General features: G+C 42.2%; 1 protein-coding gene across 4 annotated transcripts in view; it reads left to right on the forward strand.

Moving 5' to 3' along the window:
• Positions 1 to 13,529, forward strand: part of LOC122555663 (rho guanine nucleotide exchange factor 26-like) — a 216,337-nt gene that overhangs the window by 125,264 nt on the left and 77,544 nt on the right. For all 4 annotated transcript variants that reach the window (XM_087993352.1, XM_087993351.1, XM_087993350.1 and 1 more), the window contains one exon: positions 12,489 to 12,641. In XM_087993352.1, the coding sequence (XP_087849478.1) occupies positions 12,489 to 12,641 (153 nt within the window). The remainder of the gene's footprint in view (positions 1 to 12,488; positions 12,642 to 13,529) is intronic.

Raw genomic sequence — 13,529 nt, forward strand, 5'->3', positions numbered from 1 at the left:
AAGATGCTAAATCCCAGTGGCAGTTTAAAAATTAACCATATATTTGATTAGAAGAACTGTCTTTGTGTTATGCTCCTCCCTTACTGAAGCATTTCTATCATATCTATATCTCTTAGACACAGGTTATCACTGTCTCTGTGGTTAACCGATCTGCAAAAGGATCCCTGCCCTTTCAACAAGTCTTTTTTTTTTCAAAATTCCATTGGACTTTGACTTGGGAATTCATTCATATTATGTTACAGGCCTGCAAATGCCACTATAACAGAGGGCTCAGTATATCCATAAATAATACATACATAAAATGCTTGAATTGTGTTCCAATGAGAGTGTACCTTGATGAATGGTGACAGCTGTACACTACTTGCAAGGTTTATATGCCAAGCCCTTCCAACTGTGCTTAAATTCCATACTTGTTCTGTGTTGCAATGGGCTACTCACCTTGTAGGAAAGACTAGAACTAGACAACACAATTTAGGGAAAGAAAGTCACATTTTTAAGATCAAGATGAGAATTCTTTTTCTGTCTGGAAACAATGGGGGCTGAAGTGATCCAAAGCTGATATAGATTTTGATAGTAGACAGGGTTTATGGGGACCCAGACAGAAAATTGGAGTTGAAACCACAAACAGATCAGCCATAACCTGATTGAGTGGTGGGACCCACCAACACCACCTGCACAGGAACATGTTCAAAAGGCCAAATGATCTACTCCTACTCATGCTCCTAAGTCTGACGTTCTCCTCTGGTCTAATAATCTCCACTTTTTTAGACAAATAATTCTGTACAACCCAGCTGGCCTGCACAAAGAGTGTTGGTTTTCAATTAGACAAATGTTCATGGGTTGTAAGAGATTTCAGAGATAAAACCTAAAACAGTTCTGCAGCTCTGGCCCTTAACCAATCCCACCCCCTAACATGCCTCCAATTACTTCATTTTTAGCCCTTGTCCTCCATGGTTGTCTCTACACCTGCATGTTCAGCAAGACTTCAAGAAGACCCATCACCATTTCCTTCTCGAAGCCAAATTAGAAGGACCAATAAATACTGACCTTGCCAACAACACTTACACAAAGGAATAATTTGCAGATTTTGGACAAAGAATGGAGAGCAATGTGAGGAGGGGGAGGGGCTGCATGGCTAATGGGATAGTACTTTCAAAAGTCTGACACAAGCACGATGGGCTGAGTGGTTTTTTTTGCTGTGTCGTCTCAGCGTTGTTACAGCACAGAAGGAGGCTGTTGAGTTCATTGTGTCTGTGCTAGTTGTCCAAATGACATTTGTCTGCTTTCTCCTCATAGCTCTTTACATTGTATATCTTCAGATAACAGTCCAGTTTCCTCTTGAATATCTGAATTAAACCACATTCTCAGGCAGTACATTCCAGACTCACTGTGGGATAGCAGTTTTCCTTATGTCACTTTGTTCTCTTGGCAATGACCCTAAATCTGTGACCATTCAATTTCCATCTCTTTACAAGTGGGAAATGTTTTGCCCCATCTACTCTGTCCAGGCCCCTCATGCCTGAATCAAATCTCTGTCCCCAGATTGGACTGGCTAACCATTACTTCCTGACTTATCTTCTACTCGCTTGAACCATTGCTTTCTATCCTACAAAATGAAACTTGGGTAATTCCAGTGGAAATAACAGATGTTCTCTTGGCACATTTATTGTTTCAATCTTATACTTCAATTTTGTTTTGAAATGAAACAATAGTTTGACTTAGGGATTGCCATGGGTCACTTTGAACTTACAAAAGTTCCTTATTTGCCATAAGCACATGAAATTGTACAGAATTTTACTTCTGTCTTTGCTTTATATTTCCAGCATCCTAAGTATTTTCATTTATATTGCTGACTTCAGTAACCTTCACTTAGGAATTGTTCCATCAATCTAATAACCAGGTGAAAATGTGACTTTTGACTTATCTTCTTATTCCTAATTTTAATCTTGACTTGAGTTCTTAATCGTTGTGTAAGTGTTCAACATCATCTCAAACATCAATTAATTAACGTTGAATTTTCTTTACCAGAAGTAGGTGCCCAGTTTTTTTCTCCATTAGTGTATTCTACAAAGCTATGTAGATATGTAGCATGGTCCTGTTTTGCTCTGAGTGCCTTTTCAGAAGCACTTACACCTATAAGCTAGTATTTGCAGGATATTATCACAAACTAGTGAGATTCGGTATAACCATAGGCTGTTCTTTCATAGAGAGAGATGAGGGGTGGGGAGTTTGACCTGAGGAACATCATGTGAAAGGGTGAGTTTGAGAAGGGAGAGAGAGCCTTCAATGGTGACCTTGGTTGAAACTTTATTGCTGGAACAGCACAGCAGGTCAGGCAGCATCCAGGGAACAGGAGATTCGACGTTTCGGGCACAGGCCCTTCTTCAGGAATGAAGAAAGGGCCTGTGCCCGAAACGTCGAATCTCCTGTTCCCTGGATGCTGCCTGACCTGCTGTGCTGTTCCAGCAATAAAGTTTCAACTTTGATCTCCAGCATCTGCAGACCTCACTTTCTCCTCAATGGTGACCTTGGCTAGTACAGGAACTGAACCCACACTGTTGGCATCATTCTGAAATGCAAAGCATCTATCCATCAAACTAAGCTAACCAATCTCGAAAGTAGTATCCTTGATGGAACCAGCATAGTGTTTTTCAACCTCCTTTCATTTGGCCCCGAATGCCATTGGAATGTCTTTTCATTCTCAAAAGGCAGTATAAGCAGAGCCTTGAAATATTTTTAACATAGAGGTAGATAAACCCTTGATAAGCAAGGAAGTGAAAGGTAATTGGAGTTGAATTAGAATTAGGTTTTATCGTCACATGTACTCAAGTACAGGAGTGCAGTGAAAAGTGTACAATGTTATCACACACGGCACCATCTTAGGTGCAAAGTACCTAATAGGTGACAAGGGTGGAATAATTAGATCGGCCATAAAATTATTGAATGGTGAAGCAGCTTCAATGGGCTGAATGGCCTACTCCAGCTGCTTAAGTTGGTTTTGCTCACTCTTTGAGGGAGCTGTCCAATTTCTTTTTATTAGAGATCGGTAAGAAATGCCAGCCTTGCCAGCAACTTTTCTATCCGTTGTAAAAATCATACTACCTCCTTTACACTATGCACACACACATTTGAAAGTTACTGTTCAAGCTACTTAGGGCCTAGCCATCTGAATATACAGTCACGAGTGTGATGCTGGAAAATTCCTGATGAAGGACTCTGGCCCGAAACGTCGAATCTCCTGCTCCTTGGATGCTGCCTGACCTGCTGTGCTTTTCCAACAACACACTCTTGACTCTGATCTCCAGCATCTGCAAACCTCACTTTCTCCTATCTGAAGACACAGCCATCAATGGAGGAGTAATGGAAATTGGAGAAGAAACCACAATTAGAGGGATGTAAAAATCGGCTGGAGATGAATACTGAAACCAGGAGGAACAAGGCCATAGATGGGTTTGAAAAGAGGAAATTGAATTTCCAAATTGGGAATGTTAGTTACAGATCATTGCAAGCTGCTGTATTCAACCTCTGGGGAAGGCCGTGGGTTAGCTCAGTTGGCTGGATGGCTGATTTGCTTTGCAGAACGAAGCTAAGGGGATGAAGATTATCAGGCATAGGCAGTCCTATGGTGAAGCAAATTCAATGCCTGCTCTGGCTCAGCTTGCCATGAAGATTGCACCTTCTCAACTTTGCCCCTCATTTCACAGAATCATAGAATCCCTACAGTGTGGAAACGGACCCTTTGGCCCAACAAGTCCACACCGACCCTACAAAGAGTACCCCACCCAGACCCATTCCACTCCTACTCTACATTTGCCCCAGACTAATGCACCTAACCCACACATCCCTGAACACTATGGACAATGTAGCATGGCCAGTTCACCTAACCTGCACATTTTTGGACTGTAAAAGGAAAGCAGAGCACCATGCAGACATGGGGAGAATGTGCAAACTCCACGCAGACAGACGCCTGAGGCTGGAATCAACCGTGGGTACCTGGTGCTGTGAGGCAGCAGTGCTAACCGCTGAGCCACTGTGCCACCTTTAGGCATGGTCATCCTCAGGTTAAACTCAACATCAGTTCTCTCTCTCTCTCTCTCTCTCTCTCTCTCGAATGAGAGAGCAGATTATGGTCTGGTGGGACTATTGCAACTTTACCTCGAACCGTTACATCATTCCGTTATCTCTCTTCTGATTTTTTTGTCAATTGTCTTAAATCTGAATCCATTCTTTCTACTTCCTTCCTGCTGATAGAAAGAGTTTTTCTTGTTTTATTGTTCTGACGAAAAAAGGAAAGCTTACCAAGTGCCTTCACTATCCTGTTTACCTGCAACTCTACTTTCAAGGAAGTATGAACCTGCACTCCAAGGTCTCTTCGTTCAGCAACACTTCCCTAGGACCTTCCCATTAAGTGTATAAGTCATGCTGTGAATTGCCTTTCCAAAATGCAGCACCTCACATTTATCTAAATTAAACTCCAGCAGCTCATTGGCTCATCTGATCAAGGTCCTGTCGTACTCCTTCTTTGCTGTCCACTACGCCTCCAATTTTGGTATCATCTGCTAATTTACTAACCATACCTCCTCTGTTCTTATCCAAATCATTTATATAAATGCCGAAAAGCATGGACCCAGCACCGATCCTTGTGGTGCTCATCAGTTCTCTTTGTGACTTCTTTAAAAAACTCAATCAAGTTTGTGAAACATGATATCCCATGTGCAAAGCCATGTTGACTATCTCTAATCAGGCCTTTCTTTTCCAAATTCATGTCAATCCTGTCCTTCAGCATTCTCTCTAACAACTTGCCCATCAGCGATGTCAGGTCTATACTTCGTGGGTGGCATGGTGGCACAGTGGTTAGCACTGCTGCCTCGCAGCGCCAGAGACCCGGGTTCAATTCCCGCCTCAGGTGACTGACTGTGTGGAGTTTGCACGTTCTCCCCGTGTCTGCGTGGGTTTCCTCCGGGTGCTCCGGTTTCCTCCCACAGTCCAAAGATGTGCAGGTCAGGTGAATTGGCCATGCTAAATTGCCCGTAGTGTTAGGTAAGGGGTAAATGTAGGGGTATGGGTGGGTTACGCTTCGGTGGGTCGGTGTGGACTTGTTGGGCCGAAGGGCCTGTATCCACACTGTAAAGTAATCTAATCTAATCTTCCCTGGCTTTTCCTTACCATCTTTCTTAAACAGTGGCACCGCGTTAGTCAACTTCTGGTACCTCAACTATGACTATTAATGATCTAAATATCTCAGCAAGTGGCCCAGCAATCATTTCCCTTGCTTCCCAGAGAGTTCTAGGGTACACCTGATCACATCCTAGGAATTTATCCACATTTATGCATTTTAAGACACCCAGCACCTCTTCCTCTGTAATACTTTTCAACATGTTATCATCTATTTCCCCACTTTCTGTATCTTCCATGTCCTTCTCCACAGTAAACACTGATGCAAAATGCTAATTTACTATCTCCCCTATCACATGCGGTTGGTCATGTTGGGACTGTACTGGACATTGGTTAGGCCACTTTTGGAATACTGCATGCAATTCTGATCCCACTCCTATTGGAAGAATGTTGTGAAACTTGAAAGAGTTCAGAAAAGATTTGCAAGCTGTTGCCAGGGTTGGAGGATTTGAGCTACAGGGAGAGGCTGAATAGGCTAGGACTATTTTCCCTGGAGTGTCAAAAGCTGAGGGGTGACCTTATAGAGGTTTATAAAATCATGAGGGGCATGGATAGGGTAAATAGACAAGGGTGGGGGAGTCCAGAACTAGTGGGCATAGAGTGAGAGGGGAAAGATATATTAGGGATCTAAGGGGCAACTTTTTCACGCAGAGGGTGCCACTTGTATGGAATGGGCTGCCAGAGGAAGTGGGGAGGCTGGTACAATTACAATGTTTTAAAAGGTATCTGGATGGGTAAATGAATAGGAAGGGTTTAGAGGGATATGGGCCAAGTTTTAGCAAATGGGACTAAATTAGTTTAGGATATCTGGTCGGCATGGACAGTTGGACTGAAGCGTCTGTTTCTGTGCTGTACTCCTCTGTGACTCCATGACCCTCAATCTTCCTGGCTGAAAGGCAAATAGTTCCAGTTTTTCTTGGCTCTTTGCACAGCTGAAGTCATTCGCCCCAGGAGCAGAAGATTTTTAAGGTTCCTTTTATCATTTGTTACTTACAGATGCACTTGTATCTAACTGAGGATCTGGATCTTCTTGTACACTGGCTGTGAATCCCAGCAGTGGGAGTAATTCAGTCTCTCAGATCTAAGTACTTGCCACTTTAAGACATAATAGTTTGCAAACACTGGAATGTTGATTACTCAGGAGATCCTGCATCGAGTAATGTCACCCCTGTGTTGAATACTGTGCCATTACAAAGCTGTTTGTTCCAAGTCCTGTTTTGGTGAACCTTACCTGTTCTGAAATCTATGTATTGCTGTGACTGCAGAGAGGAATTTACAGTAATTGATTGACGTGTGGATTTATGTGTAGATCAGATTGAAGCCTCTTTTTCTTTGATTTCAGCTACAACACCTCCTGCTTCTTTGATACTTATCACACAAAACTTTAAGTCCCTTCAGTTATAAGCTGTTTTTTAGAGAATAGTTGGTGAATAACAACTTGCACTGATTGCTGAATGTTAAAAATATATGTTAAACCCACAAACGATAAGAGTTCACGATCATTGGTTGATGAGTAATAGGTGATGTTGCTTTTCCACTCAGTTATTGGACCACGAACTGCCTTGTGACAAGTACATGCAGAGACAGTGGGTTCAGGCTCATTTCAGGTTTTATAAGGGGAAGAATCGCAGGATTTGAGGCATCAAGTCCGCTCACTGAAATTATTTATAATAACTAAAGGATTTACTGAGGTTGATAGAAATTGTTTCCTCATGAGGGTGTGCGTTGGACTTGGTCTCACAGAAAGGTATCAGAGAAAGAGAGACACACGTTCCTCCCAAATGCTTTAAAACCATTAAGCACTTTCGAAGTGTAAGTTAATTGATTGCAATTATGCTGAATAAAATACACAGAACCAGGCCCAACAACCAATAATGTGCTGGTGACCAGATACAGAGGAACCTTGATTATCTGATGGACACAGGCATGGAGTATTTCGTTCGGTTAATCGAATTCCGGATAATCGAATGCCGGATAACATACTTGAGCCAAGCGTCAGGATCATGTGATCTTGCCAGATAGTCCAAAATTTGGATAATCGAATGCCGAATAATTGAGGTTCCTCTGTATTTGTTGACCACATTTTGGATGAATCCCCTGTTCTTATACAGATGACTCTATCACGTCTTTTGCACCTGCCTGAGATGCAGGGGGGGTTCCCCGTTTACAGTCTCATCCAGAACATAGCACCTGTGACAAAGCCGCACTCCCTTAGGGCTGCTTTGGGAATGTAAGCCAAGTGTTCAGTCTGAAGTAATTGTAGTGGGATATGAATCCACAATCTCCAGTCTCATAAGCGGGATATTATCAGCTGACCCACCACTGACACTTGCAATAAGATGATGTATTAATTTTTATTTTGTAGTGTTTGTTTTTTTCAGTGAAAAGCCGTCAATCCAATAGGGTTTGCTTCGACTCCACTGTTGAAGACTTTAAGTAAATAATACTTGAAATGGGTTCCTTTAATTGATTAGTCATTAACAGATCCCTTGGCCGCCACTTTTAACACCTTGACTTCATGGGGTTTCCTGACATATACAGAGGAACCTCGATTATCCAATGGACACCGGCAAGGAATATTTCGTTCAGTTAATCGAATTCTGGATAATCGAATGCCAGCTAACATTGTTTAGCCAATGATTGGGACCTTGTGATCTTGCCGGATAATCCAATAGTCGGATAATCGAATGCCGGATAACTTAGACTCTTTCACAAAGGGAGACAAAGCAACATCACCGGAAAACAAGATTATCTGGTCAGTCTCACATTGCACACAGAAGTGTCCCACAAACTTGAATTTGGCTCTCACATTTCCTGTATTTCAACAGTGACCCTTCAGATTTATTTCAAAAAGCTGCAAAGTGTTTTTGGATGTCCTGAACAACACTGATGGCACCTTCTTCCTTAATGTTTCTCAGCTACTCACTTGTCAGGGCAATTAAACACATGCAACAGTAAAATCACCATGAAAGAATAAAGAATACAATGTCTCCAGATGCCGAAGCCTGAAGCTCTGGATCACACCTATCCTCAAACTTCTTCACTCTACTCCTTAAGATATTGTTTAAGATTTAAAAGCTGTTGGAGAGCTGTGGGATGTGTAAGCAGAAGACATGAATGGCTGCCAGAATCTGGGGTTAAATTGGGATCTGCTTCACTATAACAGCCATGCCCACCATGTAATTAATGTTGTAAACACCTGTTGGTTTAATTAATTGCCACAGAAGGCTGTGGAGACAGGGTTATTGAGCGTATTTAAGACAGAGATAGATAGGCTCTTGATTGTCAAGGGGATCAAGGGTTATGGGGAGAAAGTGGGAAAATGGGGTTGAGAAACTTATCAGCCATGATTGAATGGCGGTGTAGACTAGATGGGCTGAATGGCCTAATTTCTGCTCCTGTGCCTTATGGTCTTATGGTTTGTTGGGGAAATGGTGAGTGCCTTTACGTCTGAACCCGTCTACTCTTCCTGTCATAATCCATTGTGTGGAGACCCCTGATGTTCCCCCTTTCCCAGACAGGCCCATTGCAGCCAACCTTAGGGCTGAGAACTGGCTCAGGAAGTGGGAGAGAGATGGTTGATCTCCAAATACACCCACTTTGATAAAGAAACTCCCACTATATCCAGCCATGTGACTAGAAGTGTTCACTAAAGGCATGATCAGGTGACCACCTCACTTCCCACTGCCCTAAGACTCCAGGAATCCTGAAATGTTTACAACCCTAGCCCATAGACTCCATCAGAATGCTTTGTATCATTTTAGTCTTCAGTCCTTTTTAGGACCTGTCTGTGGCCTAAGACGAACATGTTCACTGCTGTTGGTGCAGTGTCTCCAAAGGCAGATTTATAACGGTTGCTTTCATCTTGTATATTACTAACTGCAGCGTGGAAATCAATAGTAAGAAATTATATCCCAAAGACAGAGTGAGATTCACAGAATTTCGGGGTTATAGAATTTAATATTTTACAACCGTCACCTGTTGAACAGAAGATAATAATGAGGCTCTTTTCATTGAATTCGAGGTGAAAGAAAACAGGTTTTAATGACAAATGTTTACAAAGTTTAACAAACACTTGCATAAAGCGATGGGAAATTGATTTTTCAAGTTAAACATCAGCTACGAGGTCATAATGTGCATCATGCTAGTTCATGCCTGCTCTTTGAACGAGTTCCCTTTCAGTCTTGTTCTGTTTCTTAGAATGCTGAGCCATTTTCCTTCAAGTAAAATATTTATCTTGTTTCATTTCTAAAGTCTATTGAGTCTGCTTCAGGCAGCACATTCCAGTTCTGAACTTGCCACATAAAAATAAATATTACTCCTTTCTCCCCTCTGCTCCTTTGGGCAATTATTTTGAATTGGAATCCATCTTTTCTCCTTGCCAGTCCTTGCCATCTTCTTGGTAACTGTTGTCACTGAATGAGCTGTCGGGATGACACAGCTTAAATGAAAAACAGAAATTTTATTTCTTGTTTGTTCTAAAAGGCAGCGGTTGAATTTTTCTGAAAACATAAGGTCATTGGGGACATTGGAAGCAAGGTCATTGGGGACATTTAAGAGACTGCTGGACATGCATATGGTCACAGAAATTTGAGGGTGCATACATGAGGATCAATGGTCAGCACAACATGGTGGGCTGGAAGGCCTGTTCTGTGCTGTACTGTTGTATGTTCTATGTTCTATAAATGTTCATTGATAAAATTGCAAAGTTTGTAAAATTGCACTGGGTACACAATAAAGTAGGGTTACTGATTTTAATGAATCAGCTATGAGTCAAAACGTTCTTTATTAGATGCCATTGAATCCCATGAGTGTTTCTTCTCAGGCAGAGTAAGTGTTATTACTGAGGCACTGTTAACACCTATATTACAATTTAGAGCAAGAGGCTGCTCAATTGCTCTGTTCTTCCTAACTACTGTCCTTTAGAGAGATCTTGGCTCACTATATTAAATTGTCCTTATCTTTATTAAGTTAAAAATCACATAACACCAGGTTGTAGTCCAACAGGTTTATTTGGAAGCACTAGCTTTCAGAACGCTGCTCCTTCATCAGGAAGTTGTTAAGCAGGACCATAAGACACAGAATTTATAGCAAAAGATTGCAGTGCCATGCAGCTGATACGATATATTGAACAAACTTAGATTGCTGTTAAGTCTTTCATTTTTTAGAATGGTTGCAGGTTTCAGTTCATTAATATATAAATCCCAGTGCTTCTTTTATATCACATGCTCAAGATAACTTAAGGTTTTATAAAAATAGGTGACATCTCAGCTCAGACAATGCACTAAAGGTGTCTGTCTTCCAATCTTGAGTCAGACTGGTTCTATTTCCAAAGTGGAATTTACAAATGATTACATGGATTGACTGCCTGCAGTTTCTGCAGTTTTTGAGTTAAATAGAATGTATCTGCAAATATAATTCTGTAGATACAAATTCACTCCTTAGACTTATATGTGTGCGTGAGAGAGAGTGTACATGTGAGTGTGTGCATGTGAGAGAGTATGTGTTTGCATGTGTGCAAGATTGGTAAAGTGTGTGTGTGAGTGTGATGGGGTATAAGCCTGTGAGAGAGGCTTGCGTGGGTGTGAGTGCGGGGGGTGTATGTGTGTGTGCATATGACTGTGAGCGCATGTAAGAGAGAGGGGTTGCGTGAGTGTGTGAGTATGTAACAGTCTATGTATGAGTGTGTGAGTATGTAAGAGTACGTGTGTGTGTATGAGAGAATGTATAGTGCATCGGGGTCAGTGGAGCCATGTTCTTTGCAGTCTGCAATACATTAACAATGAGGATGAGCATCTTGCCAAGACCTTCCCTATGCCTCCACTTCTCGCCTTAAACAACTGCCAAATCAGAAACAGATCATTGTTTGCAGTAAACTGCCTTTCAGGACATCGACCACAATACTGTACAACTCTTCATGACAACCACTGCAAGTTATGTCAGAGTAACGACATGGATACCACCATGACCCATGGGGACACCATCCACCACGTACACAGCAGGTACGCATTTGACTCGACCAATGTTGTCTACCTCATATGCTGCAGGCAAGGATACCCCAAGGCATGGTACATTGGTGAGACCAAACAGACGCTAAGACAATGGATGAATGGACAACGCACAATGATCACCAGGCAGGGATGTTCCTTCGCAGTCGGGGAACACTTCAGCGGTGAGGGACATTCGGCCTCGGATCTTCGGGTGACTATCCTCCAAGGTGGACTTTGGGACAGGCAACAAAACAAGGTGGCTGAGCAGAAGCTGATAGCCATGTTTGGTAGCCATGAGGATGGCCTCAACTGGGAGGTTGGGTTCATGTCACACTACAGATGATCCCACTTGACTACACATACACACACACACCTCACCTCACCAAATTTGCACACATGCAAACACACACTCTCTCTCATATGTTCTCACACTCACATGGACACACCCATGTACACGCACGCACACACTCTCTCTCTCTCTGTCTCTTTCTCATGCACGCGCAACCACATATATAAGTTTATGGAGTGAATTTGTATTTGCAGAATTATATTTGCAGATACATTCTATTTTGTTAAAAAATGCACAATCTGCAAGCAGTCAATTCATGTAATAATTTGTAAATTCCACTTTGGAAATTGAACCAGTCTGACTCAAGATTAGGATACAGACAGACTCTAATCTCATACCTTTAATGCATTGTCTGACCATTTTTTATAAAACCTATGTTATTTTGAGAATGTGACTTAAAAGAAGATCTGGGATTTATATTTTAATGAACCGAAACCTGCAATCCATTCTAAAAGATGAAAGACTTAACAGCAATCTAAGTTTGTTCAATAAATTGTATCAGTTGCATGGCACTGTGATCTTTTACTAAAATTCTGTGTCTTATGACCGAGCCTCATTAGTTACCTGATGAAGGAGCAGTGTTCTGAAAGCTAGTGCTTCCAAATAAACCTGTTGGACTATAACCTGATGTTGTGTGATTTTTAACTTTGTCCACCCCAGTCCAATACTGACTCCTCCACATTATTATTTTTATTTGTATGACTAGAGCAGTCAGGACACTTCTGCCCATTGTTGTCTGGAACCTCAGAACATGTCCCTCATTTAGTATCAAAGACAGGATGAAAGATTCTGCACTTTCCCAGTTGCAGTTGGGAGTGGGATGGGGAATGAAGCTGGAGATTGTGGTGCTGGAAGTAATGTTAAATGAAGTGGTAGGAATGGTTCTTAAACTGATACGGGAGCAATTGTTTGTACAAAATGAGAACACCATTAAACCTCTGGATAAGAGATCTTCTCTTGTATTGCTTTGACAGGTTCTTCAAGGAGCTTGAGGCCAGGTACCAACAGAATGCCCTGATACCTGATATCAGTGACATTGTTGAGAAACATGCCACATGTACCTTTGAACCCTATGTAACGTACTGCTCCAATGAGATCTACCAGCAACGCACACTGGAGAAACTCCTGTAAGTAGGTCAGATGAATACTCCGATGAGTATTCATGTCAATGTTGTGTAAATAAAAATGTTGCTCCTCATTGCTTTGTTTTTGGTGGGCCTTTGGCGATTAATTGAGGGAGCAATGCAAGTTCAAGTGGACAGAGGTGGAGCCTGTTATGAAATATGCTAGAACATACACATATAGGAATATTGAGTTTAGTGGGTTAGAGTGGAGGAAGGTTTGGATCATGTTGTGAGAGCTTAGGTGTACTGGATAGAAGGCATGGGTTGAAAAGTGTGGCACTGGAAAAGCATAGCAGATCAGGCAGCATCTGAAGAGCAGGAGTGTTGATGTTTTGGGTATAAGCCCTTCATCAGGACTTCATTCAGGATGAAGGGCTTATGCCCAAAATGTCAACTTGGATGCTGCCTGACCTGCTGTGGTCCACCAGTGCCAACTTTTTGACACTGATCTCCAGCATCTGCAGTCCTCCCTTTCTTCTTGAAGGGATGGACAGAAGTCATGAGTTCACATTGAGTCATGTGTTTATTGGGATTAAGTTCAAGGAGCCTCAACCTGCTGGGATGACTGATCTTGAACTAGACTCAAGTAAAGGGAGCTCTATTCTGGGAATGGGGATATAGAGGGAGCTTGAGATCATCTGTTGGGATCAAGTTGAGGGCCACTGCTGGAACTCCAACAGCCCCTGAAGAAAGTGATCAATGATGCAGCCCGGACTGGGAGGTGAGTCCCACTACGCTGAGGTTGATGGGTTGCGTCTGGGAAGGGGTGATGTGTGGAATGTGGTGGAAGCTCTGGGAAGGGAACTCAAGGTTTGTGAGGAAAGGGATGTTGAGGGAGGGGATGGAACTCCAATGGAGTCAAGAGCCCAAAAAGGCAGCTCTTCAACAACC

The sequence above is a fragment of the Chiloscyllium plagiosum genome, unplaced genomic scaffold, assembly GCF_037043375.1.
Source record: "Chiloscyllium plagiosum isolate Xiang-an unplaced genomic scaffold, Cpla_swu_hap1 HiC_scaffold_13, whole genome shotgun sequence".
NCBI lineage: Eukaryota > Metazoa > Chordata > Chondrichthyes > Orectolobiformes > Hemiscylliidae > Chiloscyllium > Chiloscyllium plagiosum.